The sequence below is a fragment of the Parus major genome, chromosome 14, assembly GCF_001522545.3.
Source record: "Parus major isolate Abel chromosome 14, Parus_major1.1, whole genome shotgun sequence".
NCBI lineage: Eukaryota > Metazoa > Chordata > Aves > Passeriformes > Paridae > Parus > Parus major.
The window spans coordinates 12943282-12967422 of record NC_031783.1 but is presented as its reverse complement, the minus strand read 5'-3'; the positions used below and the strand labels follow the sequence as shown (position 1 = coordinate 12967422).

Genomic DNA, 24141 nt, shown 5'->3' with positions numbered 1-24141 from the left:
TGTCAGTGTGGGCTCAAGTTTTTTACTTGGATCTGCTCCTCTGATATACCCTTGCTTGAGCTTCTTTCTTTCCTGTTCCAGGACTTAACTAAAAACTTCTTATCTGTTCACTTGATTGATTGAGCACTGAGTATTTGAACCTCACCTTTTAAAACAAAAAGCCAAACCCAGCAACAAAAAAAGAAGCCAAACCAGCTCTGTTAATATCAAAGGTGGCCACTTTGATATTAACAGCTGAGCTATTATGAAGTATCATTCTCCTACTTTGTTTCTATGGAATAATTACTTTGAGTATATAAGGCAGCAAGGTGAGCAGAGGAAAGATGCCTGTCTTTGGAGTGTTTGTCTTTCCAGTTTTGGATCAGCCCATGTTTGTACTGTTCTTCAGCTTGAATTAAGTGGTCCTGCTTTCTTCCAGGCACAGGATTTCAACCTGTATGTTGTTTTCTAGGCCTTTTCAGATGCTATCAAAAAGTGGCAGGAGCTGTCTCCCGAAACCAGCGGGAAACGAAAAAGGAGGAAAGAAATGAATCAATATTCATATATAGACTTCAAATTTGAGCAAGGTAAATGCCAAGCTGTGTGTATTGTGTTCTCTGCATCGTTACTGTAAGCAGAACTGGCTTGTAGCAGAAAGCAACTCTTGAAAGGGGATGTGGTCCCAAAAGAGCTGAGTTTCTGTCACAGGTATCTGTTTTGGAAATGCTGTTCATTAGTGCCTCTGCTTGGTAAAGTGCAGTGTGAGCTGCTGAAAGCCTGCAGCTGGTGGTGTATGGAGGAAGAAGGATTCAAGCTTTCTTCTGGCTGCTCCATCCTTTTTTATTGAGCCTTTACCTCTGCTTCAGGGGATGTGAAAATTGAGAAGCGCATGTTTTTCCTGGAGAATAAGAGACGGCACTGGAGGTCCTATGACAAGCTCTCCCTTCTCCCACCGGTGCTACTGGAGCAGGAATTCTATGAGCAGAAAGTGAAAGAGATGGCAGAGGTGAGTGATAAGAGCTGCTTTGATCATGTGCAAATCTTCAACAACTGTCGAAGTTTTGGCCCTAAACGTGAAAAATCTGTCTCTCACAGAAATTCAAACACTGAACCAAATATTGAATAACTGTGTTTTCCCCTTCCCTACCTGTTAACACACATGTCTCTTCCCAAGTAACTCAATTTTAAAGGAAAGAAGCCAAGCACAGAATTTCGTATTTACTTAAATATGCAGCTGCTCCTTGTGCAAACACTGTTCTGGAGGGGTTGTTATGAAGTGGTGAAAACTCTACTAATTAACTCTTACCTCTAATTGTTAGCAGGCTTCTCTGCTGCTTTAGGGCTTGTAGATGCAGCTCAGAGTTGGTGGTGAGTAATGGCCAGGCCCAAGGCAGTGTGTCCACTCACTCTGCCTTCCCCAGGCTGGCACTCCTGTGCCTCCAGAACAGTTTGTCCTGTGCTGAGAACTGGGTGTTTTGAAGCAAAACCTGCAACACCCACTGCTGTGTTGTCTTCCTCTCCTAGGCTGAGGAAACGCTGAACTCACAGCTCTGCACCCACAGTCCTTTCTAATGTAGCTCCTTAAAGATCCTTTTTTCTTAGGCAGATGGAGAAGGTCTTCTTTGAAAGAAAAAGCTCGTGTTCTCTGGAGGGGCCCATTGGGTGAGATCATCTCTGCCCATGGAAACCTGAACCAGCAGCTCTCCACAATACAGAATTTGGTTCTTTGTTCTTGCTGCCTTTGCTTCTCCCATCTGTTTTAGCTGAATCATAAATAGCTTAATGGATTGTAGGGATGGGCTGAGTGATGTTACAAGCAGACAGCGAGCCTTTTATGGTGGTTTGTGAGTCCTGATATAATGTAAATGAGTGGAGAGTTTGGAAAATTGCTTAATCTATTCTGTAAATACAGATGCACATGTCTCTTGCAGCATGCAGACTTCCTCCTGGCTCTGCAGATGAATGAGGAACAGTATCAGAAGGTCAGTATCTATAATGTTATAAGTTGAGTTCAGCTTATGCATAGACACTGTTTTGTACTTCCTCTTTCACAGATTCTTTTTAGCTCTAGAGTGGAGCTTTTCTGAAGCTGCATTTCATTGTGCTGCTTTTGCTGAGCTGGCAAAACCTGTGTAATGTGTGTTGGCTGGCTTTTAGGAAAGGTAGACAGGAGCTGAGGCCAGCAAGACAGTATTGATGCATGTAATGATCTGTAGCAATTCAGCTTGTATCTTCACTGCTCAGAACAAACATTGCAACAGAATAGCATCAGGTTTGCTCTTGTTCTTGCATTATGGGTGTATAAAACACATCCACTGTTGTTGGAGCTTGGCCAGTGGGAAGGACTTCCTTGTTTGCCAAAGGAATTCTTTAAAAACCTGAAAATCAGCTCTTCCACTTCAGAGAAAACGTAGAGAACAGTTGAGCAGCTGTGCATTACATTTTGGTTTCAATGCTCATTTCTTTTTCAAACTTCAGAAAAGTGGGCTATACTTACTTTTTAGCAGTGGCAAGCTTCTCCACCCCCACAGTTAAGAGGCCAAGACAGGGTCTGCCCAGGCAGATGGTAAATGTTCCTTTAGAGGGTAACAGATCTGAATCTTGGTTTTCCCCATGAGAGGGGTGTGTACACTCAAGCTGCTTCCCTGTGACTGCAGCTTCCCAAAACCAAGATGCTGCTCTTGCCTGTGAGCTAAGAATTATTAATCACTGCATGTTCTGTAGCTTTTTGGAACCTGTCAAGCAGGACATGTAGATACAAAGTGACTTAAAACGGAGTTTCTGGTTGCACTTAGGGGTTTTGGACCACCAAATGCAATATTCTAATGCAATGTGTATATCTGTAGCTGTTTTATAGGAGTAATGCTGGCAGTTTTTTCTGGTTTGCAGTTGTGTGTGTGTGTGTTGCTATAGCTATTGATGTTTTGATTCCTCTGGTGGCTGCAGGATGGGCAGATGATCGAGTGCCGCTGCTGCTATGGGGAGTTTGCCTTCGAAGAGTTGACTCAGTGTGCAGATGGTCACTTGTTCTGCAAGGAGTGCCTAATTAAATATGCTCAGGAGGCAGTTTTTGGCTCTGGGAAGGTAAGGATTTCACAACTGGACAAGGGGGAAATGGGTAATTGCTGTTAGGAGATGACATTGCTCTTTGTGTAGTGTTGTTGCTTAAAACAGATGTAAGTGCACTTTCCAGGAAATATTTGAATGGAATGGTGTCCTGAAATCCAAGCCAGTCATGCCATCAAGTGAAGCCAGCAACTTCACAGTGTGATCTTTGCACAGGATTTCAGGGTTTCTAACCTCCATTTTTTTTTCCTTAGTGCTTATCAATTTGATTTTATTAGGAAAAAATTTCTACAATGTTCATAGTAGATTAATAACTTGTTTAGCTTTTATTTTCTACTAAATAAACCAGTGGTATCTGCACAGAGAGCACTTACCTCTGACTTGGCCTTTCTCCTTCTACCCAAGAGTGTATGTCCTTCATAATATCACTATGATCCCAACTTAATTGGGGGGTTGGTTCCTCTGTGGTACTACTAACCTCCTTAGTCTCTGATTTAGCTAGCAATTATCCTGGTACTTAGCTGAGCTATAAACCAGTCATTAACCTGCTCTGAAGTGTGTCTGCTCCTTTGCCTCAGGATATGATGCTCAAACTGTGGGATGCTGTTGTACTCTGGGATCCATTTCATGTAAATGTATAAACTGGCAGAGGTATTTTATATTACTTTATTGAAAAGAATGTAGTGTGTGAGTGCTGGTTCTCAGCAAAGACTGAACAATAAGACTGGGCTGATGTGTGGTCACAGAGGACTGGGAGTGAAGTGTGATCCTAGCTGGCAACAGCATCTTCCTGCCCAGTGTTTGAGGCCTGATTTGTTTAATAAGGTTTGTTCTTTTCATAGCAAACCCATTCTCTGGCAGGCATCTTAGGTAGATTTAGATGAGATATCAGGAAAAAAAATGTTATTGGGCACTGGCACAGGTTACCCAGAGAAGTTGTGGATGCCCCATCCCTGTGTTCAATGCCAAGTTGGACAGGGCTTGGAGCAAGCTGGTATAGATGAATTTTAAAGTCCCAAAACCCGAGTAATTCTGAGATCTGCCGACTTTAGTTCTTACTCTGTCTGTGAAAGAGACATTGATTTGCTTGGAAATGATCTCGATCCTGAGTTGCTTTTTGCTAATGTCATACTGAACCTGAGCTCTCTTTCCAACCCCAGTCAGAGCTCAGCTGCATGGAAGGCAGTTGCACGTGTTCCTTCCCCACCAGTGAGCTGGAGAAAGTGCTTCCAGAGAACATCCTCTGTAAATACTACGAGCGGAAGGCCGAGGAGGAGGTGGCTGCTGCCTGTGCAGATGAGCTCGTCAGGTGAGTGTCCCACAGAGAATGCTGCACTTACTGCTGTGGAAAATTGTTCCCTGAAACCCTGTGTTTGTGCTGACTCTGAGATAGGTAGCTTTTAAAGAGCTGGATTATAAATTCAGACTTCTGCCTTCCCAGGTCTGTTTTTATTCTGCCTTTGACTAGGAGCAGATTAAAATTCAATAGACTTGTCTCCCCCAAGACTTGCTTGCCAGCTCTGTGCTGATCCACTAAATTACATGGTCAAAAGCAGTGCTGAGCATATAATATTTTGATTGCAAATGGGGAAGTGATTGAAGAAATATGAGCAAAAAGGCAGCAGTCAGCACATCCTGGCAACAGGCATTGGGGTTGGCAGCCCTAGCAACTTCCACGCAGCTATTTGACTAAATCAGCTTTCAGCAAAGCTATGTTTGGCACTCTGCATTAATGGCATCTTGTTCTGGGCTACAGGTGTCCCTTCTGTAACTTCCCAGCTCTACTGGACAGCGATGTGAAGCGGTTCAGCTGCCCCAATCCCCGCTGCAGAAAGGTAATTGGGGGTTACTTCACATTTGGTCTCTTCTGGAGTGTTGGCAAAGAGAGCTGGGAGGACAACTCGCCCTTCCTAGTAGCATTATCTCACATGAATGCAGCAGTCAAAGTGTTTGCTGGATCCTACTGATCTTCTATAAAATTGGGTGCCTGGACAGGTGAATTTCAGGGCACTGTTGATAAAAGAGAGCAGGAGTCCTGTCTTTTCTTGGAAGATGTTGGCTAAAAAAGCCTAAAGGTGTCAAAGGTTGCTGTCTTGCATATACAGAAATGTTCTGGTTATACATAGAACTGTGTGTTTCTAAGTCAAAACCAAATTCTAATCTTGTGTCTAATAAATCTTCTGAAGAATGAGCTTGGAACAGCCTGACATGCTACATTTGAGGGAATTGGTATCTGCATTTTTCTTTTATGGGATATGCTGAATACAGATTCAGTTGGAAGTGACAAAAAAACTTGCTGGAAGAGCTGGCTGAGATGTCAGCCATTCAAGGCAGATCTTTGTGCTCCCCCCAGTTGTTAATGGCCATAACAGGAGACTCATCAGGCCAAGCTGGGGGGTGGAATGGGGAAAACTTGCTGTTTCTACACCATCAGTTCTGGGGAAAAACAGAAGCAAAGAAATGTTTCAGAGTCTCCTGAACAGATGCAGGACCCTGCTTACATCTGGTTCCAGCAAGGGAGGGCAGCATCAGTGCTTGGCACGGAGCTACAAGGCCTCTTGCATCACTGTAGCCACAGCACTGAATCCTCATGAGATCTGAGATTCCTGCTAATCACTGAAATTTCTCCTGAGCGCATTAACCTTGCACTTGTAGCTCCCAGAGCTTTGGGTTCTCTCATTGATGTGGTGTCACCTTTTGCCTGTATTGAGAAGCTAATAGAAGGTTAAATGCTGTTGTCTGGAGAAGTTGAAGTTGCCAGCATTGAACTCTGCAGTCTGGTGTGAAAATTGAGCTTACTTCAGAGAAGAGAGCTGTTTATGGACTATGCACAATTCCATTTTAGAGCCTGATCTCCAGATAGGTTCTGTTAACACCTACTCTTCACAATGGGGAAGGGAATGTAGTGCCGATGGATTGTCCCAGCGTTGGAGCAAGGAGGTTTGCTAGGCACTAGGTGGCAATGTTGATTCACATTTAAATCTCCATTTTTTTCTAACTGTTTTTGCAAAAGCCGAGTTGTTTTCAAAATGTACATATGTCAGCACTACAGAACAGAATTTGGGCATGAAAAACATGAACCCTTCAATGGGCAAACTGAATTGAAGTAGCTTTTTCCCTAAAATGTGTAAAGCAGCAGAGTAACCATGGTAAGAGGCATCAGTGCTGAAATGTTCCTTTCCTACTGCTTTGCTGTTTCATTTCCTTCCTAGTGTACTGCCTGTTCCCCCCCTCCCTGGGGTTACAGCATTCCAGTGGGCTGGATTTCTGGTTTCCTGGACAGCTTGTGTTGATTCATTAGCTGAAAATCTGCTGAGTAGCTTTGTGCTCTTCTTAGAAGTCTTCAATGACTTTAGGATTTGAAGTCGAGGGTGAGGAATTTGGATAGCAGGATGTGGTGTCTCGCAGCATCAGCTGCAGTGGTTCTTCATATTCCTGCTATCTCCTCTCTCTCCAGAATGAAGAATTTCAGTTAATGCTCTTGCTTGCAGGAAATGGTTGCCCTGAGGGAGGAAAGAGCTAATCTAGGGAACTCCACAGAGGTTGGAGAGGATGCATTGGCTTTGCTAGCAGCGCCTCTGGCAGACTTGGTGGTGGTGATGACTGATCCTGGAAGGAGTCCCTCTCTGCTTGGAAGGACTGCACTCACACAGCTGAACCTAAAGCAAGGGGAAGTGTGGAAAGGGGAAGGTCAAAATGTGTCCCTCCCAAAATCTCAGAGCTCTTTGAGGGTGGGGAGAGGAGGACCAGATGGTGGACCTGTTGTATCCCTGTGCTCCATCACCTGGATCCTTTGTCTGGCTTTGGGAGTTTGTGTTGATACCCTCAGGGTCTCCACTAACTCTTGCAGGGAGGTTCATTCATATTTGGGCCAGCTATGGATATGTTGTAATGCAAGTGATGTGAACCAGCTGGAAACCTTCACTTTGGCTGTGTGTCTGTGTGCTGGGCTCAACAGTGAGAGCTCTACAGACACCCAGGTCACTGCTTTGTGCATCTCACTTGTAGTTCCAGTTATTTGTACCTTGCAGGGACCAAAATGTGGCTAATTGTAACGTGAGCAATGGGCAGAGCTGCCCTGCTTGCAGTGAGTGCCCAGCTGCACAGGGAGCATGCAGATGAGCTGGCACCATCTGCCAGGGCCACTGTGGCTCCAGCTGTGTGGTGTCAAGTTTGGCTCCTGGTTAGGTGGCCAGGGCTGGAACCTTAATATGACAAACAGCAGGGTGGAGGAAAAGCTTAGTTAGCTGAGGAAGAATGTTGTCTGAGCCACCCTACAGATGCATTCTGTGTGTGTGCAGTCGATGCTGGGGCAGAGGCAGCTTTCACTGAGATTTGGCTGAGTACTGAGGTTTTGCTCTGTAATAAGCTGCTGACTGCACGTGGAGCCAGGCTTCCTGGGGACCAGGAGGGTTTTCCACCCTGCTTGTTTGGCCTCCATCTTGGAGGGATCCCTGCATGGAAGCAGCACTCAAACTTCTCACCTCTAAGGATGCACATTTCTCTTCCCAGCTCTACAGAACAACCCAAAACTGGCAACTTTGGTAAGACAAGGAAAAGCACATGTTGCTGGTTGAGTTGTGCAGCACTGGGAGGTGAGCGTGCACTTCTGCATGGTGGGGGAAGTGCTGTTTTCCACCAGAAAAGGAAGTCCATCCTCTGTGCTCAGCCTCCCTCCTCCCAAGACCCCACAGTGCTGAAGACAAGGCTTTTGTTCCCAGCTGCTGCTGCCGTCCCTGGCGCCGTGTTGTGGGAGAGGGAGATGGTTTCCCTTCTTTGCAGTCTCAGCACAAAGCACTGCAGGGCTTTCAGCCAGCAAGAGATGGGGAGCTGAAAGCTGCTGTTGCCATGGAAATAATGCATGCACAGAGCAGTGGAGAGCTCAAAATCCCCAGCACTCATTTCATAGCCAGGCCACATTGCAGGGACTCGCATTTCCAAGACTTTTCCTTAAAACTCCTTTTCACAGCATGGAATTTTTATTGCTTTATGGTATCCAATTGTCTGGGTCAGTGCTGGCTGGGGGTAAGAGGGGATGGCATGTGGCTGGATGGTGTGGGATGGCATTGCCCTTGGCCTGGGCAGCTGCCATTCCTGTCCATCCAACAGTGGGTTTGAGGACTGCCTTGAGTATTGCTGTCCCTAGCTCAGATGGATAAAATCTCTGCTCTTTTGCCTTTCAGCTTAGGCTCTCTGGCCACCAGCAATCCTCACGTGTTTTAATTAGCAGCACTGAGACTTGGTGTTTTAGGGCACACTTTTTTAAGCTGCTCTGTGTCTCGGGATTGATTCGGAGGTGCTGGCTAGGAGCAGATGCACCCAGCTGCTTTTAGCCTTCATTTTCTGCTGGAACTGAGACAGGTTTAAACTTGCACTGAGCTGTGCCTGAACACGGCCGCTCTTAGGGCACCACCACCACTGGTAACGAGCGCGAGTCGCGCTGTGCGGTGTGCATGGCTCTGAGAGGAGCGGTCTTGCTGAAATAAATTACTGCTTGATCAACAAGACCTGCAGTTGCAGAAGGGGGAGAGGGGGATACTGTGACACCCGTGATCTCTGTACCTGGTGCAGCAAGGCACATGCAGCTGTTTGTGGTTCAGAGGTGGGTAACAAGGCAATCCGGTCAGGAGTGTTTTATAGAGTGCAGGGGGATGTGTTTGTGTAATCCAGCACCCAGCAGCAGGGGATGTGTTCAGGATGACACAGCTGTCCAAGGATGTCATCCAACACATACCACAGGGCCCATTACTTCTGTGCTAAAGGCTGGGCCATGCTGCCCAGAGCTGCCCTGCCTGACTCCAGATGTGCTGTGGGTTTAGGCTTAAACTGTATCAGGATTTGTAGCTGGCAGGGTTTGTGTGCAACATAGAAAAAAAGCTTGTCCTGATTGGAGAAATTGATCTTGTCCAGAATGCCTCAGAGTAGGATATACATATGGAGAATTACTTAATTCTCCTTGTTTTGCAACATGTTTTCCCAGCTGTTGAAGTCTGCTGTCTCATTCAGCTTCCTGACAGCAGCGCAAACATTTTGAAAGTCCTGTGGCCCCATCTCATTCTCTGTTCAGACTTTCTTATTGCTATTATCCATATGTTTTTCCTTGAGCCTGTTTATTTAGATTTGATTGTTGCTTGGAGCTTAACCCCACAGCTTTAGTACAAGAGCAGAGCCTAAGGTGACATGTGCTGTGGCAGATCCCTCACTAATTTCTTGGTGGCAGTGACCTCGAGTCCCAACTCCTGTGTTCAAATTCCCATTCTCCTGTGTCTCTTAAGAAAATTTGTTGGGACAAGGAAGAGGAGGAAATGTGGTGTGGACAACCTTGTTACATTTTCATAGAACTACAGAATGGTTTGAGTTGAAAGGACCCTTCAAGACTATTCATTTTTACCCCCCCAGCATGGGCAGGGACACCTTCCACTAGAGCAGGTTGCTTAGGGCTCTATCCAGCCTGTCCTTGAGCACTTCCAGGGATAGGGCTTGGTAATGGAGCACTCGTGCCTGTGTCCACTTGGATCTGGAGACCTGTCTCCCACATGTCCACGTCAGCAGAATTCTCTAAGCCATCTTTTCATGGCTCTGCCATCTTCCACCTGAGCGCTGCATCCCTGACACCTCCTGCTCTGGAGCTCTTGGCTGCACCCTTTTCAAGCTTGCAGCGCGCATGGGAACTCTCTGGGCGCTCTCGGTGCCAAAACCACAACAAATGGCGAGTTTCCGTCTGTCAGCTCGGCTCAGCCCAGCTCAGGCTCTCCACGGCTGGGCAGGCAATTTTCATTTTTCTTCCATAAAAGGACATTGAAGCTCGGCTGCAGCAGCGGTGCCGGTGCCGAGCCGCAGGCAGGGCGAGCGCGATGCTATCGGAGCGCGGCTCCTTCCCCATCTCCGCAAAGGGATGGGCCGGAGGGAGGGACCAAGGTCGAAGGTGTGGTTGAGGTAATTGTAGGCAGCAGATAACACCTCAGTAGGTTTTATTGCCAGGTTCTAAAGGGAGATAGATAACAGGAGAGAGCTCGTGGCAAAGCAAACCTTAAAAGTATAGTCCCGTGGAGGACGCGCACGTGCGCCAAACAGCGTGGGCTGTCCCATTGAGGCGGCGAGGATCAGAGCTGCTTGGGGAGTGCTGAGAGTCAGGAGATCTTCTCATCCTCAGATTTATGCTGGGCAAGATACTTATCCTGGGAGGAAGCTACAAGGGGAACAAGGGAACAAGCCACGTGCAGGGGGTGCTGTCTTACACCTTGATTTTTGATTATGTGCTTGGGCTGGGCAGGAGCAGTTGCAAGAATTGAGTGGTGTCTGCAGTAAATTGGTCCTAAATGCCCCTTTCCAGAGAAGCAGGCACACTAATTATCCCCAAATCACTGCTTGCCAACTTGTCACCCTTTGAGACACTTAGGAAAGGGCTGTAGAAGCTCTGACAATACCCCACCTGGAAAGAGGGTAGGAGTAGGCTGGGTTAAGTGCTGTGGTGGGGTGGAGAGACTCCATCAGTGAGAGCTCAGGTGCTGCTGCTGCTTTAACAAGGTCAAGTCTATTTATGCAGTGGTATGTGGAAATGCTTCACTTGATAAATGAGTCTGACAGAGGAGGAGAGGGTGAGGCCCAGCCTGGAAATGGACCTGAGGAAAGAGGTCAGATTAAATGGGGTATCTGTCTCAGGGAAGAAAGAAAAAAAGCTGCTGAAAGCAGGAACTCAAGAGTAGCCCCTTTAAAAATGGGCTGTGTAAGTCAGTGCAATTTTGAGCAACAAAGCTTACTCCTGTGCTTGCATTTTGCCTTGTACAGCAATATCCAGTTAGTGAAAAGCCAATTGAAAAGGCTGTTCACTGACCAGTGAGTGCCTCTGTGTCAGGTCCATACGAGGTAGCAGGTTCCATTCATAGCTTTCTCTTTTGCTGAGGAGAGGTTCACAAGTACTGAGTACAATTTCACATGGAGATGGAAATTTAAGCTTCAGCATCTTGTTTAGCCTTTTGTCCCTGGGCACAGGGAGCCTACAACTGTTTAGGCAAAGGGAACACTGAGAGAAGCAGTGCACCTGTGGTGGTCAGTTCTGGTTTATGATAACTGTCTTTGGAGAAAAGTGATGGATTCCATGAGGAATTGGGTAAGAGCACCCTGAGTGGGTTGTGACTGTTGGCTGCCTTGAATGTGGAGAATTGGTGGAGTGGCCTTGTAGCCAAACTCCTGGGGCTGGAAGGACCCTGAAAGCTGTACTTGTGCTGTGGCTGAGGTGAGCTGGCAGCTTTGCCTTTTCCTCCTCAATCCCTTGGATAATAAAAGGGACCCAAGAGGGTTTTCTTCCATCTCATGCAGACAAGAGTGGGAGTAATGTAACATGGTCACACTAACATCAGGAAGAAACCCTAAATCTCTGTATGGACCAGAGTGCTCAGGTTCCTTTATTTGTTTGATTTTGAAGTAATGAAGCAACTTTGCTCAGTCACTTGTCTGTCCCCACAACAGGGTAGCAGTGCCACCGAGTGTTCCTTGGACTGCTGTGAGCTTGATACAGCAGTTTCAGGTTAAAACCCTGCCTAGTGTATTTGCAGAGTGTTGGAGCAGGGTTATCATTTTGCTGCTGCAGTGGAAATGGATGTTGGACAGGATGGAAAAAGGCTGTTCCCAAGGCAAATTAAAAACATTGTTCTGACCTTACTCAAAAAGCTGTATCTTCCTTCTCTTTCCTCCCCCTCACATTCCTGTCGTAGTAATCACTGATCTCTAACCTCAGCTTCATCTGCCTCAGCTAACCACTTAAAAAATGCACTTAAAAACCCCATACACCTCATTTTGCTGTACCTTAGTGCTTCCAGGGCAGAGTTATCTTTGGAGGGGCGTGAGTCAGCAGCAGAGGTTTGGAATAGCATCCAGTCAGGGCCCTGATGACTCCTCGGGCCAGCGCTGAGATGGCCTAACTTTGCTCAGGGAGTGTGGGGAGGTGTTTTGCTTCTCCTTTCTGTTTGCACATAAACAGATTTCAGCAGATGACACAGTCATCAGACTTCCTGAGCTAACACAAGGCTGCTGCAGACGATGGCCATTCTGGAGGCTGTCAGTGGAGTTTGTTTCCTAATTTGGTCACAGTGTGTTCAGGCTGGCTTGCTTTCCTTTTTTCTTGTTTCATTTTTTTCTTTTTTTTCCTTTTTAAAAACACCCATCCTTTTCTCTCATTGTCGTGGAGGGGAAGCTGTTTGTATCTGAGAACCTCCAGCTCCTCTCACTTCCTCTCCATAGAGGAAGTGATACTTGAAATGCCCAAAACACTGTGCAGTTCTGAAGCTGATCTTTCTTCTTTTCTTTTTCCTTCCTTTCCTATTCTTCCATTCATCTCAATGAGTTGGGTTTTTATGCTTTCTGGGTATCCAAACCCTTCATGCTAGAGGACTTTGAAGTAGTTTAAGTGTCAGAATGAGCTGAGCTGTAGTTAAGTTATAACATTGATAAGCTTACTGAAGTTATTGAAATATGTATTTCAAGAGGGAGTGACATGTGTGATTTCAGGTAATGGAAAGAGCACGTGTGTTGCTTTGTACATCATCACTCACAAGAGGCCTGGTACCATGTAGGAAGCCTTAAATGCCAAACAGAAGAGAAGACCTTTCAGAGTGAGTTCAACTGTCTTACAAATCTTCCTGTAGAAGATCCCTGCTTTTCAGTGTTGGACCAAGTCAGCCCTGAACCAGCCACCTTCCTGACATGCAGAGACACTTCAGCCCTTCCACTCTTCATGTGAGTTCTCATTCAGCAGTAGGAACAGCCAAGCATCATCACCAAGCCTATAGACTCCTTTATTGCTTTTGGTTCTATGCTGGGCTTGGCAGGAAAAGGAGAAAATAAAAGGAAAAAAGCAAGTTCCCAGGTGTTGCAGTTGAGGATGCAGTTCCAGCAGCTTTATTCAGTGTCATGGGGAGGATTGTGTGCCTTAGGTAGGGGTGAAGCTGTTGCTCTCGAGGGAGCTGCTGTCAGTTGGAGAAGATTCCCAAGGCATGGAAGCCTGGGGAAATGCTGGGTTACCTATTCAAACCCAGCTCTATTTTAGGTTCATAGCACATGTCATAAACAGCTTGAGCAGAGCCTGGGGTTAAGGTGTGCCCAGAGCAGATGGATTAGTGGCATTAAAGGTTTGGCTCTAGATGGGCAGGTATGGGCTGGTCTCAGCAGAAATTCTCTGCAGAGGGGAAACTTGAGTGTGTGTCATGTGTGGGATCCCAGGTTACCACTGACCTCCAGAACATGAGTAACGGAGAAACAGGAACACCAAGTGGTGAGGCAGCAGGTTTAGAGGGGCAGTAGGAAGGTGAAACACAAGTTTACTTCTGATTTAGTAAAAATCACCTCTGTGTGTCATTCCTATTTGCATATTATCCTCTAATTAGCCATGACTGATTCACCCACCACTTCCACCTGAAAGGAATGATATGTTTTGAAGTTTATGGTTTATAATCTCAGTAGGCCAGCAATTCCACTCCTCTTCTCGTTTCCCCTTCCAATGTCCCCCAAAATGCATTCTCTTATTGCTTTTAACCTTCATGCCTCTTTTCTTCTGCTCTCACTCTGTTACTACTCTTGCATTATTAATGGACTGTAGCAATTCAGCCAGAACACTGACATTACTAATTACTACTTGTAGCAGAGGAATGGGGAGCAAGATAGAAACTGGGTCAGGAAGTGTTGTCATCATAAAATGATAGCATCAGAACTGTTTGTATGGGCAGGTTTGCATTGGAAATGCCTCCCTCACCCTGGAGCACACCTGTGCACACTTAGCATGCACATCCTCTTTGCTTATTTGCTGCGTGCAAATGGGAAAAGCATCTCACGCACAGAGAAGGGTTAATGGACCTATAATTTCTAGCAGCAGAGAAATGGAGTGATGGGTTGTGTTCTGCCTGGCAGCACTTCAGGCATCACAAAACTCACGTGCTCCTTGTTGCTGTAGCAGGAAGCCCCTTCCCCTGTTGGTGTCAAAGGCTGAGGAAGCAAAGTGGCTGCGTTTATTTTTGCATTCAGCGAGAGCCTGTCATGCTCAGTGTTCAGATTGTCCTTGGTAGCACCAAGGGCATCCTACAGCAGCAAACAGCTCACTCTGCTCCATGTGAGAGAATACGGCTGCTATTAAACCAGAACATTATTTTAGGGATGCAGCAATTAACCTGTGAATATTGGGCATGAGGAATTGCCTGCTTCTGGTTAATGGAGCTGTGCCTCTTCACTCAATTGGGCAAAGCATTCGCTTGGGATTCTGGCATCCCTTGGAGGTCTTGTGTGAACAGTTGTCTGTTGTGTTGGCTTTCCCCTTGAGAGGGGGGCACGTGTGAGGATTGGGAGTGTCATTAACTGTCAAATGTATCAACTCTCATGGTGACAGAGAAGGTCATCTCTAACCGCACGCCGTCCTCTTTGAATAGTCAAAACAGCTAAAAAGTGTAGGTCAGCAGTAAACTACAAACCCAGAACTGATCAGTGTGTGCTGGCAAAAGACAAGTCCCTCTCCCAACAATGTGCTTACAAAGAAAATAGACAAACTGAAGGCTGATCCCTCCCAGAGGCATAACTTTGGTTGCTAGTGATGAGAGCACATCTCTGGGTGAAATGTCTGGCTCGAGGTGACAGATTCCTGAGAAGTCTCTTGGAGACAACGAAGGGACCATGTGTGTCTTCCCTCTCCATGCTGCTGATCACAGAACGTGTGACTGCCTGCCCGTGCATCAGGTGGGAGCCCCTGTTGTGGATGGATGTGGGGACACATCAAAGCAGCCGGAGCTCGGTCCCTGCCAGGCGGTCACGCATCCCCGTGAACTTGAATCTGCTTCATTGACATTCCCAGGAAGGCAGGAGGCCAGCGCAGGAGCAGCGTGACTCCCTCACAAGTCAGATGGTAACTCACACAAAGCCAGCTCGATATTTAGGCTGGGCAGACTTGACAATATCCCCTTTCAAAGATTATCCCTTAAACTGTTCTAGTCACACACCGCCTTTGGCGCCTGCCTGAGCCTTTTGTAAGGATGAGCAGTATTTAAAAGAGAGGCTGGCTGCTCTAATCTCTGCTCCGTGGGCTGTAAAACCTATCCTGCTGTAACTCGCCAACTTTATTTCTCTTACTGATCGTAATAAGTGTAGGGCTCTTAAATCCTGGCTCATGTTTTATCCGTGGTGCTGGTGGGGCTGTCTGTTATCTCGAAGTGAGCCCAAAGCAGAGCTTTGCTGGTGCGTTTGAGGGAGAGCAGACGTTCCCATGAAGTGGGAGCTGGTGATAGGCAGTAATTTCTACTGTATTTAATAAAGCTGTTGTGAAGCTGGAGAGGTCTAGAGTTTACAATCCCAGTGTAGTTCTTTTTTAAAAAAAGGCAAAGTACTGATTTGCCACTAAAATTGAGCATTGTCAGTGAGGCAAGTACTCTGTCCAAAATTTCATGTGCACGTATTTAATTAAAAGGCAAGAGGGTTAATGAAGCTTTGAGTGCATAAGGCCTCATTCCCTGAATTTAATTTTCTTTAATTGCTCCAGAGATTGAAATTCCCAGCTGTGGTTGTCCCCTAACATGTGAATTAAGGAACCGGAAAGGGACAATTTGATTTGTCTCATTCAGTGCCAGCTTCTTCCCCTTTGACTGAATTTTCATCTTTTTTGGTTGAAAAGGAACTAGATAAAAATCCTTAAGTCAGTGTTTCAGCTTTATGGTAGAATTGGCAAAGCAGTGACCTGCTTATGCTTTGGACACTGGGAATGAACTGAAAAACAGGGAGTGTTTGTGCAGATTGTGTTAGTCTTCCCTAATGTATTGCAGAAGATCACAAGCAAATACAATTTGTTATTCTTTTCCCTCCCCAATACCTGTCATTGCATTCAGGATTGGTGGGGTCGACAGAATTGCATGGCACAGCCCCAATCAAACCAGGCTTCATTAGTGTGCAGTTTCAGAATTAAAAAATTTTAGAAGGGTGGTTTGGGGCTTTGCTGCTTATTGACAGGGGTGTTGGAATAGTGGTCTTAGCCCTCTGTGAGTGTCAGGGTCTTTTTGTGTGAGTTCACAGTCCAAGTTCTGTCAAAGGGCAAGGCAGAAATCTTAAATGCAGCAAATTCATGGACTGTTGAGATGATCAGTGATGGGAAAAACCTGTTTCTGACTTCATTGTAACAAAAGCTGATGTCCCTTGCTGAATGCCCTGTATGTGGTGTGCTTGGCCTCTATTGTGGCAGTTGCTGTTGGATATTCTAAGGCTGCTGTACAATTTTGTGTCTTAATGGGATTGTTAGCAGCTCTAGCCTTGACTGGGTGGTTAATAGTAAAGGAAGCTTCCAGCAGCAGTAGAAGACATCAGGGGTTAATTTAATGCACACCTAACCCTGGAACAATAGCAGCAGCAAGTATTTGGGGTTTGCCTTTTGGAGGTCTTAGCTGTCAGGAATCCTTGGGAAAATATGTAATAACATCCCCCTTGATCTGGTGGAGACTTGCCCCAAGCTCCCAGCACGTGGTGCTGATAGATAAGCATCCCCTGCCTGAACAGGTATTTCAGAGCTGTCAGGCTCTCCCAGGTGGCTGCAGCTGTGGTTTTTATGGTGGTTCCTGCAGTGCTTTTAGGGGTATTGTTTTGGATGAACTGTGCTTTGCTTTCAGGGAGATATCCTGGCCTTCCTTGTTTCTGTGGGACAATCCACCCTGCAGGGACCCCTGCCCTGGTCATGGAACTGCAGGGATGTGAGGGTGGCTGTGGCACCCAGCAGCACCCTAGAGGTGCACATTTGATTTAGGTGGACCATTAACCACCCATATCCATTGAATCTCTGCCCTCAGTCTGTAAAACCATTTGGGTTTAAAAAGTTCAATAATTTTCTGACATTCCATTCTTATTTCCAGTCAGTCTGCTCATCTTCAGCTAGGGTCAGCATGAATTCCCCTCTCAAACTTGCACTTCTGGCCTGGAGAAATCCACCTTCTTTGCTACCACCCAACACCTCTCTTGTGCCTTGATGGTGTGAGTGACCTCTGCCCTGTTGAATAACTAATGGCCAGGTTGGAGTGCTGGGGGTCAGGAGATGCAGGGCCTGCCCCACGGGGGGGCTGTTCCTCCTGCCATGGGCTGGGGGAGCAAAGGTGATGCTTTAAGTGTTCTCTGTGCTGCTACCAGTGTAAACAGAGCAGATGTTTCCCCGAGCCAGGGCAGCATTAATGGAATGCGTCGGCCCCGGCTGATGTAAAACATGGCAGCGAGTTTTGGGGATGAGGTCAGTGGGACTGAAAGCCGATGGGAGTTTAATGTCGAGGCTGCCTCTCCGAGCTCAGGGGTCAACTGAGAGAGTTGTGGCTAATGGAAAGGCAAGTGCACTTGTCATAAATCAGTGCCAAAATGCTGAACAGGCATCGCTGCCTCTGGGTGCCACAGGCAAGGATGGTTCTGTAACCACCCATGAGCTCTTGTTCCTCACTGGATGTCCTTAGTGTCTGGGTTTGATTTTTAGAAGCGACAAGGAGGCTGAAAATGTGTGTTTGGGGAAAGCTTTACTTCCATGTACTATGAGAACCCTGCCTGTCTCACCTCCTTCACTGTGTTGTTCATGGAATCCTGTGGTTGCTGCATCCCATCCATGTTGGGAATGCCAGGAGGGCAGCCAGGATATTGTAGGGATACCATTTTAAACAAGTTGTCCTCCTGGTCAGAGGAGATGGATCGTGTTTCTGCTGTGAGGTTGCTAGGAAGTCCTGAGGCATCCAGGAAAGCGTTGAGAGGCACAAGGCAAAGCAGGCTTGGCACTGCCTAGAGATCATGTGGGTTTTTTTAAAAACAAACAAGTCTTGTAAAAAGTAAAGAGCAGCATTTTCCGAGACAATGAGAAATCAGTTTGCTCTCCGACCAAGCAGCGCATTTCCCGTGAAGCTGGATGCTGTAATGTGCCATTTGCCAACAAGATAAGATGGCTGTATTTGTTCAGTGATTTATCCCCTGTGAAGCCAGTCTGAAAGAATGCTTTATTGCTCTATTTATTTTTTCAAAAGAAGCTTCTTTGACCTCATTTTTTTTTTGTGTAGGGAGAATGCATGCCTTTAAGCTAAATCTCAAAGCCTGGTCAAAATTGGGGTCTGTCTTCAGGGTTGCAGCTTGAAACACAACATCCGTGATGCCATTCAGAAGCCGAGAGGTGAGCAGCTCTCCCCGAGGCTTTTTCTGATTGAAAACCTAATACACACCAACAAAGCCAGCTTAAAGGGTTTAGGTCTTTTTCCTTTCTGGGTCCTCCTTTAAGGGCAGAGGTTAAAACAAAACAGATGCTCTTGGATGCTGTCTCTGCTCTTAGAGGCAGTTGCCGTACGAGGACTTGGCCCCTGACGTGTGAGGGGAGGATGCTCTCTCCTATTTGCGAGTGGATGTCAGGCTTAACAAAAAAACCCCAATCTGAAAGAGCCAGATGATCCCCCTGAGTGAGAAGTATCAGTGCTGTTCCTGCATTACCTCCATCCCTTTGTTTGTGCAATTATCCATGTAAGTCAAACCTGAAAGTGCCTCCTTACAGCACGTTCTCCCCAAAGAAGGGAAAGGATTGCAGCTATCAGAGTGGCCTGCAGAGAGAGGGATGGATTTTTCAGGTAGCTGGAAGCCGTGCCAGGTTGGGTGTTTGCTGGTAGCCTGCTACTATATTTAGCTTTTCTTGGCCTCCCAGAATGAGCACATTGAACCTTTCTAGATATGGAGATAGGCACAGCACCAGCCAGCCCTGAGCACGGCTTGCCAACTTCTTGGCTTTATTTGTTGTCTAGAGCCTTGGTCTTCACCGTTCTGTGTCTGGGGTAGAGCATAATGAGATGTGAACAAGAGTTGATTTTGTAGCTGTTCTGTCTGCAGGTAACAACTGGGGTGTTTTTTAAGAAAAGCTTCTCTTTTGGAGGGTTTTGTTGTCCTGTAGCTTTAACCATTTGTGGTATTCTGGGTGTGCAGAGTGAAGAACAGACGTTGCAGGAGTTATTAGTTGCTTTTTCCAGTTTTGTGCTACAGACTAGCATGCAGATACTTTCAGACACTAATTTCTTATACTCTGAGATCCTTTGAATAATTTTGACCTACCTACCCATGTAGTGAAATGAAACATTTTTTTCTTCCTGGAACTTTTATTCTGGTTGCAGCTGTTGTACAAGCTATAGATTTCTGGATTTGTCAGAAAACCATGACTTCAGACCACTGGGATGTCAGTGGGTGGGTGAAAGTGCTAACAGATTAATGAGTCTCACTTAGGATCTCCATCTGCCAGACTAAACCATGTTCTGCACATGAGACTTAACACAGCTAGTTTGAGCTGGTCTCTGAAAGCAAAGCACCCTTTACCTACTCCAGGCTGACCCCTGATATAAAGAAACAAGCACTGCAGTGCCCTGGGTATAATTATATTTGCCCAGAGAAGCTGTGGGTTCCCCATCCCTGGAAGTGTCCAAGGCCAGGTTGGACCAGGCTTGGAGCAGCCTGGGATAGTGGAAGGTGTCCCTGCCCGTGGCAGGGGGTAGAAGCAGATGAGCTATAAGGTCCTTTCCAACCCAAACTATTCTGTGATACATTTAATTTCCTTTTCCTGATCCAAGCACAGTGAACTCAAGGTGTGCAAATGAGTAAAAATAATGGAAAAATGCAGGGAATCCCCTATGGACCAGGTAGAAACTCTGGAGCCTCACCAAATACATGGATCAGGTCCCTTGTCTGACATTTGAACTCTCCCTGTGATACTTGCAGTTACTTTCCCTGTGCCTTACCTCCATAAGGAAATAAATTAAAACACGTGGTATAAATTAAATACCCTGATCCCAACAAGGGTGGCTCACACCAGGGGGAAATGCTTGGGAGCAGCAGTATGTGTAGCAATGCTCTCACACTGCAGTTGGCTCCAATCTCTGTTGCTGTGAGGGGCAGCCTCAGGGTCCAGCTGTGAGCAGGAATGAGGTGGCCTGATGAGGCAAGAGCTGCTGTGCATTAGCTGTAGCTGTTGGTTTTTCTCTTCCCTCCTGTGAGCTCTGAAAGTTAAATGGGAATGAAGTAGCTGCTGAATAAGAGACATGTTATCCCTCGCCTGCATCCCTTTATAGGTGGCAAGTTGCCATGGCTAAGACACCAATCAATTGTTACTCTGAAATCAGGGGTTATTCTTCAGCTTTTTTTTCTAGAGAAATAGGATATCTGCCATCTCCAGTGCCCAGGCAGTATCTGAAAAGGTGAGTTCTGGTATTAGTATGTGTGCTGTGTGTGCCTGCACATACACACTCTCCTGCTGTTCCTGGATGCCCATTCCCTAATTTTTCCCTTGCCTGTGAGACTGGATAAACAGCCCAGAGGCACTGGGGAGCTCCAGGGTGTGGGGGAAAGGCTGGCCTGGCTGATCTGGTTATGTAAAACTAAAAGATATTTACTCAGTGCATTGGGTGGACTGTTCTTGTGTGCAATGAATTGTGCAACTGTACAGCCATAGCAAAGCAGACTGGGATCCTCTGCCAGTCCTCTGACTTGTCTCCCACATGGAATCATTACAGCTGCTTGTCAGGAATATGCAAAATTCCCGTGATCTGCTTGCATGTGTTACTCCAGATTGATTTCTGCTCAGGGTGTCTTTGCAGTATCAGTGAACCTTCTTGATGCTCTCTGTGGGTTTGATGACATGCTATCCCAAAAATTTGGACTGGATCATTTTTCTGAAGTACCTCATCACTATGGAAAAGTGAAAGCAAGCAGTGCCAATTACCAGGAAAGCTGTTGTAGTCCTTGGACTTACATTTTGGGCATATGGAGTCAGATGGCATTTTCTTTATATTATGACATTAGTGACACCAAGTATTTTTTCTGGTTCTTAGTCAAGAATGACAGGAAGGTAGAAGACCCTTAGAAGAAGTTTAAAATTATTCTCTGCAGTCTAGAAATCTGCCTTACAGACAGTAAGATGTTAAAGCTGAGTCTCTGAGGAGAAATGTTGAGATCACTTGATGAGTCTGTCAGGGTACACCTCCAGAGATGTGTGTAACATTTTAAATATAACAGATAATGAGAAGATAGTATTAAAAGTCTAAAAGGCAGAGCTGGCTGAAAACCCGTGCTTTGAGTCATCTTGGAGCTTTTGGATCAAGTTGGAGATCCTGACTGAGAAGGGGGAAGGGGAAGACTTTAGACTTAGTTGTAAATGGAATAAAAGGAATAGGTGCTTTTGTAGGACACCCTATTTAATGGTCACTTTTGGCTCATTCTGAGTTGAAATCTACTGCTGTAACATCATCAGTCTGCAGCCCCACCACTTCCAGCTGTGATCCAGCCAGACTGGCCAGGCTGAGCCAGCCTAGGTGTGAACACACAGCTTTCTGAGAACCATGGGGCTGAGGGACTGCAGGGAATGGAAGCCTGGATTCAGTAGGTAACACTCTCCTGGGAATCCTGTGGTGTGTTAATTAGTGCTGCCAGGGGAGAGAGAACCTCAGAACACGTGTGATTCAAAGGCCACAGTACAAATTCAAAGAAGATTTTATAGAGAGCTATTAAATAAAGTGCAGACTGTCCCTGGCCCATGGGGAGCAGTGTGGGGAGCAGCATTCTTGCCCTGTCCATAAGGAGGAGCTTCCTCCTTGCCCTCCAAACAGCACAGGTCTAGATGGACTTTTACTGACCCTACACTGGGTCATGCTAATTATGCTGGTGAAGGAACTAAGCAGCATTTTAATATTCAGGAGTAAGAGGTCTGTGTGAAAAGGGCTGTAGGTTATCACTGTATCCAAAACCCTGCTTTTGACCTGAACTGTGCAAAACAGCCTTTGTTTTTGTATGATGCTTTAAGTGGCTGTTGTTCAGGCTGAGGGTAGTTGTTTTTGTGTGTGTGTCTGTACTGAGAGAAAGGTTGTGCTATAAATTAGAGCTCCTGGATTTCTCCTGCTGGACCAATGCATGTGGGTGTGTGGGGAGGTCCTGCTCTGGCTTATTCTCTGCTCATTTCTGTTTGTGGTTCTCCACTTTGCACTGAATGCAGATGTTTATGCATATATTTAGAAAAGGCTGGTCTGGAAATAAACTTCTCTTTTGCAGCACTCCACCTCCCTCAGCTTCATATTTTAAGACTCTTTGTTCTCTCATAGTAATTTTCCAAGTGGATTAGTGCAGGTCACCAAGGCATCAACATCAGTGAAATACAGCAAGATGTTGCTGTCATCTCCAGAAACACTCCAGCACTCACCCCATTGCTTATCAACCCTCACTCCAGTAATCCTAATAGCTATGTCAGAGCAAGATTAACAGAAAATCCAGGCAAATATTTATGGTTCCCTTCAAGGTATGTATTAATCAGAGAATGTGGAGTAGATGCTTTATGAGGAATGCTTGGAAACCTTGTTCACGTGGGCTGAGGAGGGATTCTGCCAGGCTGGGTAAGCTGCTGCCAGCTTGGGGGGAAGAGGCATGGGGCAGACAATGCAGGAGAGGATGCAAGATTCCCAAGTGGAATGGGGAGAGAAGCAGCTACAAGTGAAAAAGGGAGGATAAGGAGCTGTGTTTGTTCTCCTCGGTGCTATAGCAGCATCATATGGCAGCTCAGTAGTGAAAGAAAGCAGAAGAAACACAAAGACAAAGAAGAGGAGGAGCAGGTTGAGAAGAAAGAAACAGAAGAACCATGCAGCAGGGTGGCATCTGGGAAATGCCTGGGAAAGCATTCCTGGTTGGGAGGTGGCAGTTTTTAAACAAGGTGAAACCTGGAAACCAATTTCTAGTTTCAGTTAGACTGAAAACAGTCTAAGGGGATGTGCAGGTTCCTGGAGCTCCTGGAGTGATATGAGAGGGCTGGTGAGATGCAGCTTCCTCCCACAGTGTACAGCTAGTCCCAGGAGGACTGGGTGCCTGACTCCAGTCTTGTAATGGCGACGATACTTCCCCAGTTTTAAAACGTCTCCTAAAAAAAAATCTAATACTTTAACACAGGCATGGCAGTGCTGACCAGAACTATAGGAAAATCATGTGAGGAGTGTGATGGATGCTGCAGTTGAGCAAAAGTCAGGCAGAGACCAGTCTCTGAAGAAAGAGCTGGAAAATAAGAGATTTACTCCTGGCTGTAGCTCTAAGTTCTAGGAGATGTCTGTACTGTCCTTAGCATGCTATAGTCAAAGACTGCTTTGTGCCTGGGAAGGGCCATCACTAATGCTTAAAAATGCTTCCTCTTTTCCAGGGGGGGAAAAAAAGCAGGATTCTTTGTAGTTTGTGTGAGTTTAGGGGGTGTTTTGTTCTGGCTCAGCTGCAGGGCTGTGACACCAGAGGGAGTAGGTGAGCCTCGAATAGCTGCTTTCAACAAAAACCAGCAGCAAATAATCACAGCCTTTGCAAGAGGTAAATTAAAACCATCTCCAGCCTGGAAAACATGCACAGCTCAGCATCTTTTCTTCATAAATATTTCCCTGCTGTTGAATCTCTGTAACCCCTTCAGAGCCCAGCTCTTCCCAGCTTAGGTGAGCCCCCTCCTCACCATGTGCTCCCCGAGTGGCTGCTGGGCAGGGATTTTGGAACTGAGCTCTGTGGCTCTGTCAGAACTTATTGGCTTGGAGAAGTCAAGAAAGTGTTGGTATGAAACCAGTTTGGCTTTTCTGCATGGCACTGGTCAGCCTGACATCCCTGTGGAGCCGTTGTTCGCACTGGAGCAGTGAATTTGGGTTTTTTCCCATACGTGTTTCTGTGGCATTTAGCTGTGGAGGAGATTGGTCTCAGTGTCTTCTGTCCCACTTTAAATGTGGGGCTTGTGCAGTCTTTGCACACCCAGCAGGACCACTGAAGGAGCTGGAAGTGTGGGATTTTACACTTGTGTGATCAAAGCCAGAAGGTGTTCTTTCCCACCTTAATGGCATTGTATCCTTGTCCTTCCAGAGGCGTATGTGGAATTCTGATCTGAGGAAGCTGAGAGCAAGCTGCCATAAGAGGGCTCCAGAGCCCTGTTCTTGACTGTGTTCCTTTGTGGAACAATCTTCCCCTTTTTCTTTATCAGTATGTCCAAGCTGCCTTAGTAAAACCCTCTTACACCTGCTCTAAATATTCTTTTTTATTGCACCACTCACAGGTTATGAACCTGGGTCTCGTCATTTTAACCAGCACAACAAA

At 46.2% G+C, this 24141-nt stretch overlaps 1 protein-coding gene across 5 annotated transcripts in view; it reads left to right on the top strand.

The window, feature by feature from the left end:
* The window catches only part of RNF216 (ring finger protein 216), a 76592-nt gene that overhangs the window by 24419 nt on the left and 28032 nt on the right, over nucleotides 1-24141 (top strand). For all 5 annotated transcript variants that reach the window (XM_015643142.3, XM_015643141.3, XM_015643144.3 and 2 more), the window contains 6 exons: nucleotides 452-566; nucleotides 846-985; nucleotides 1911-1961; nucleotides 2926-3063; nucleotides 4206-4354; nucleotides 4802-4880. In XM_015643142.3, the coding sequence (XP_015498628.1) occupies nucleotides 452-566; nucleotides 846-985; nucleotides 1911-1961; nucleotides 2926-3063; nucleotides 4206-4354; nucleotides 4802-4880 (672 nt within the window). The remainder of the gene's footprint in view (nucleotides 1-451; nucleotides 567-845; nucleotides 986-1910; nucleotides 1962-2925; nucleotides 3064-4205; nucleotides 4355-4801; nucleotides 4881-24141) is intronic.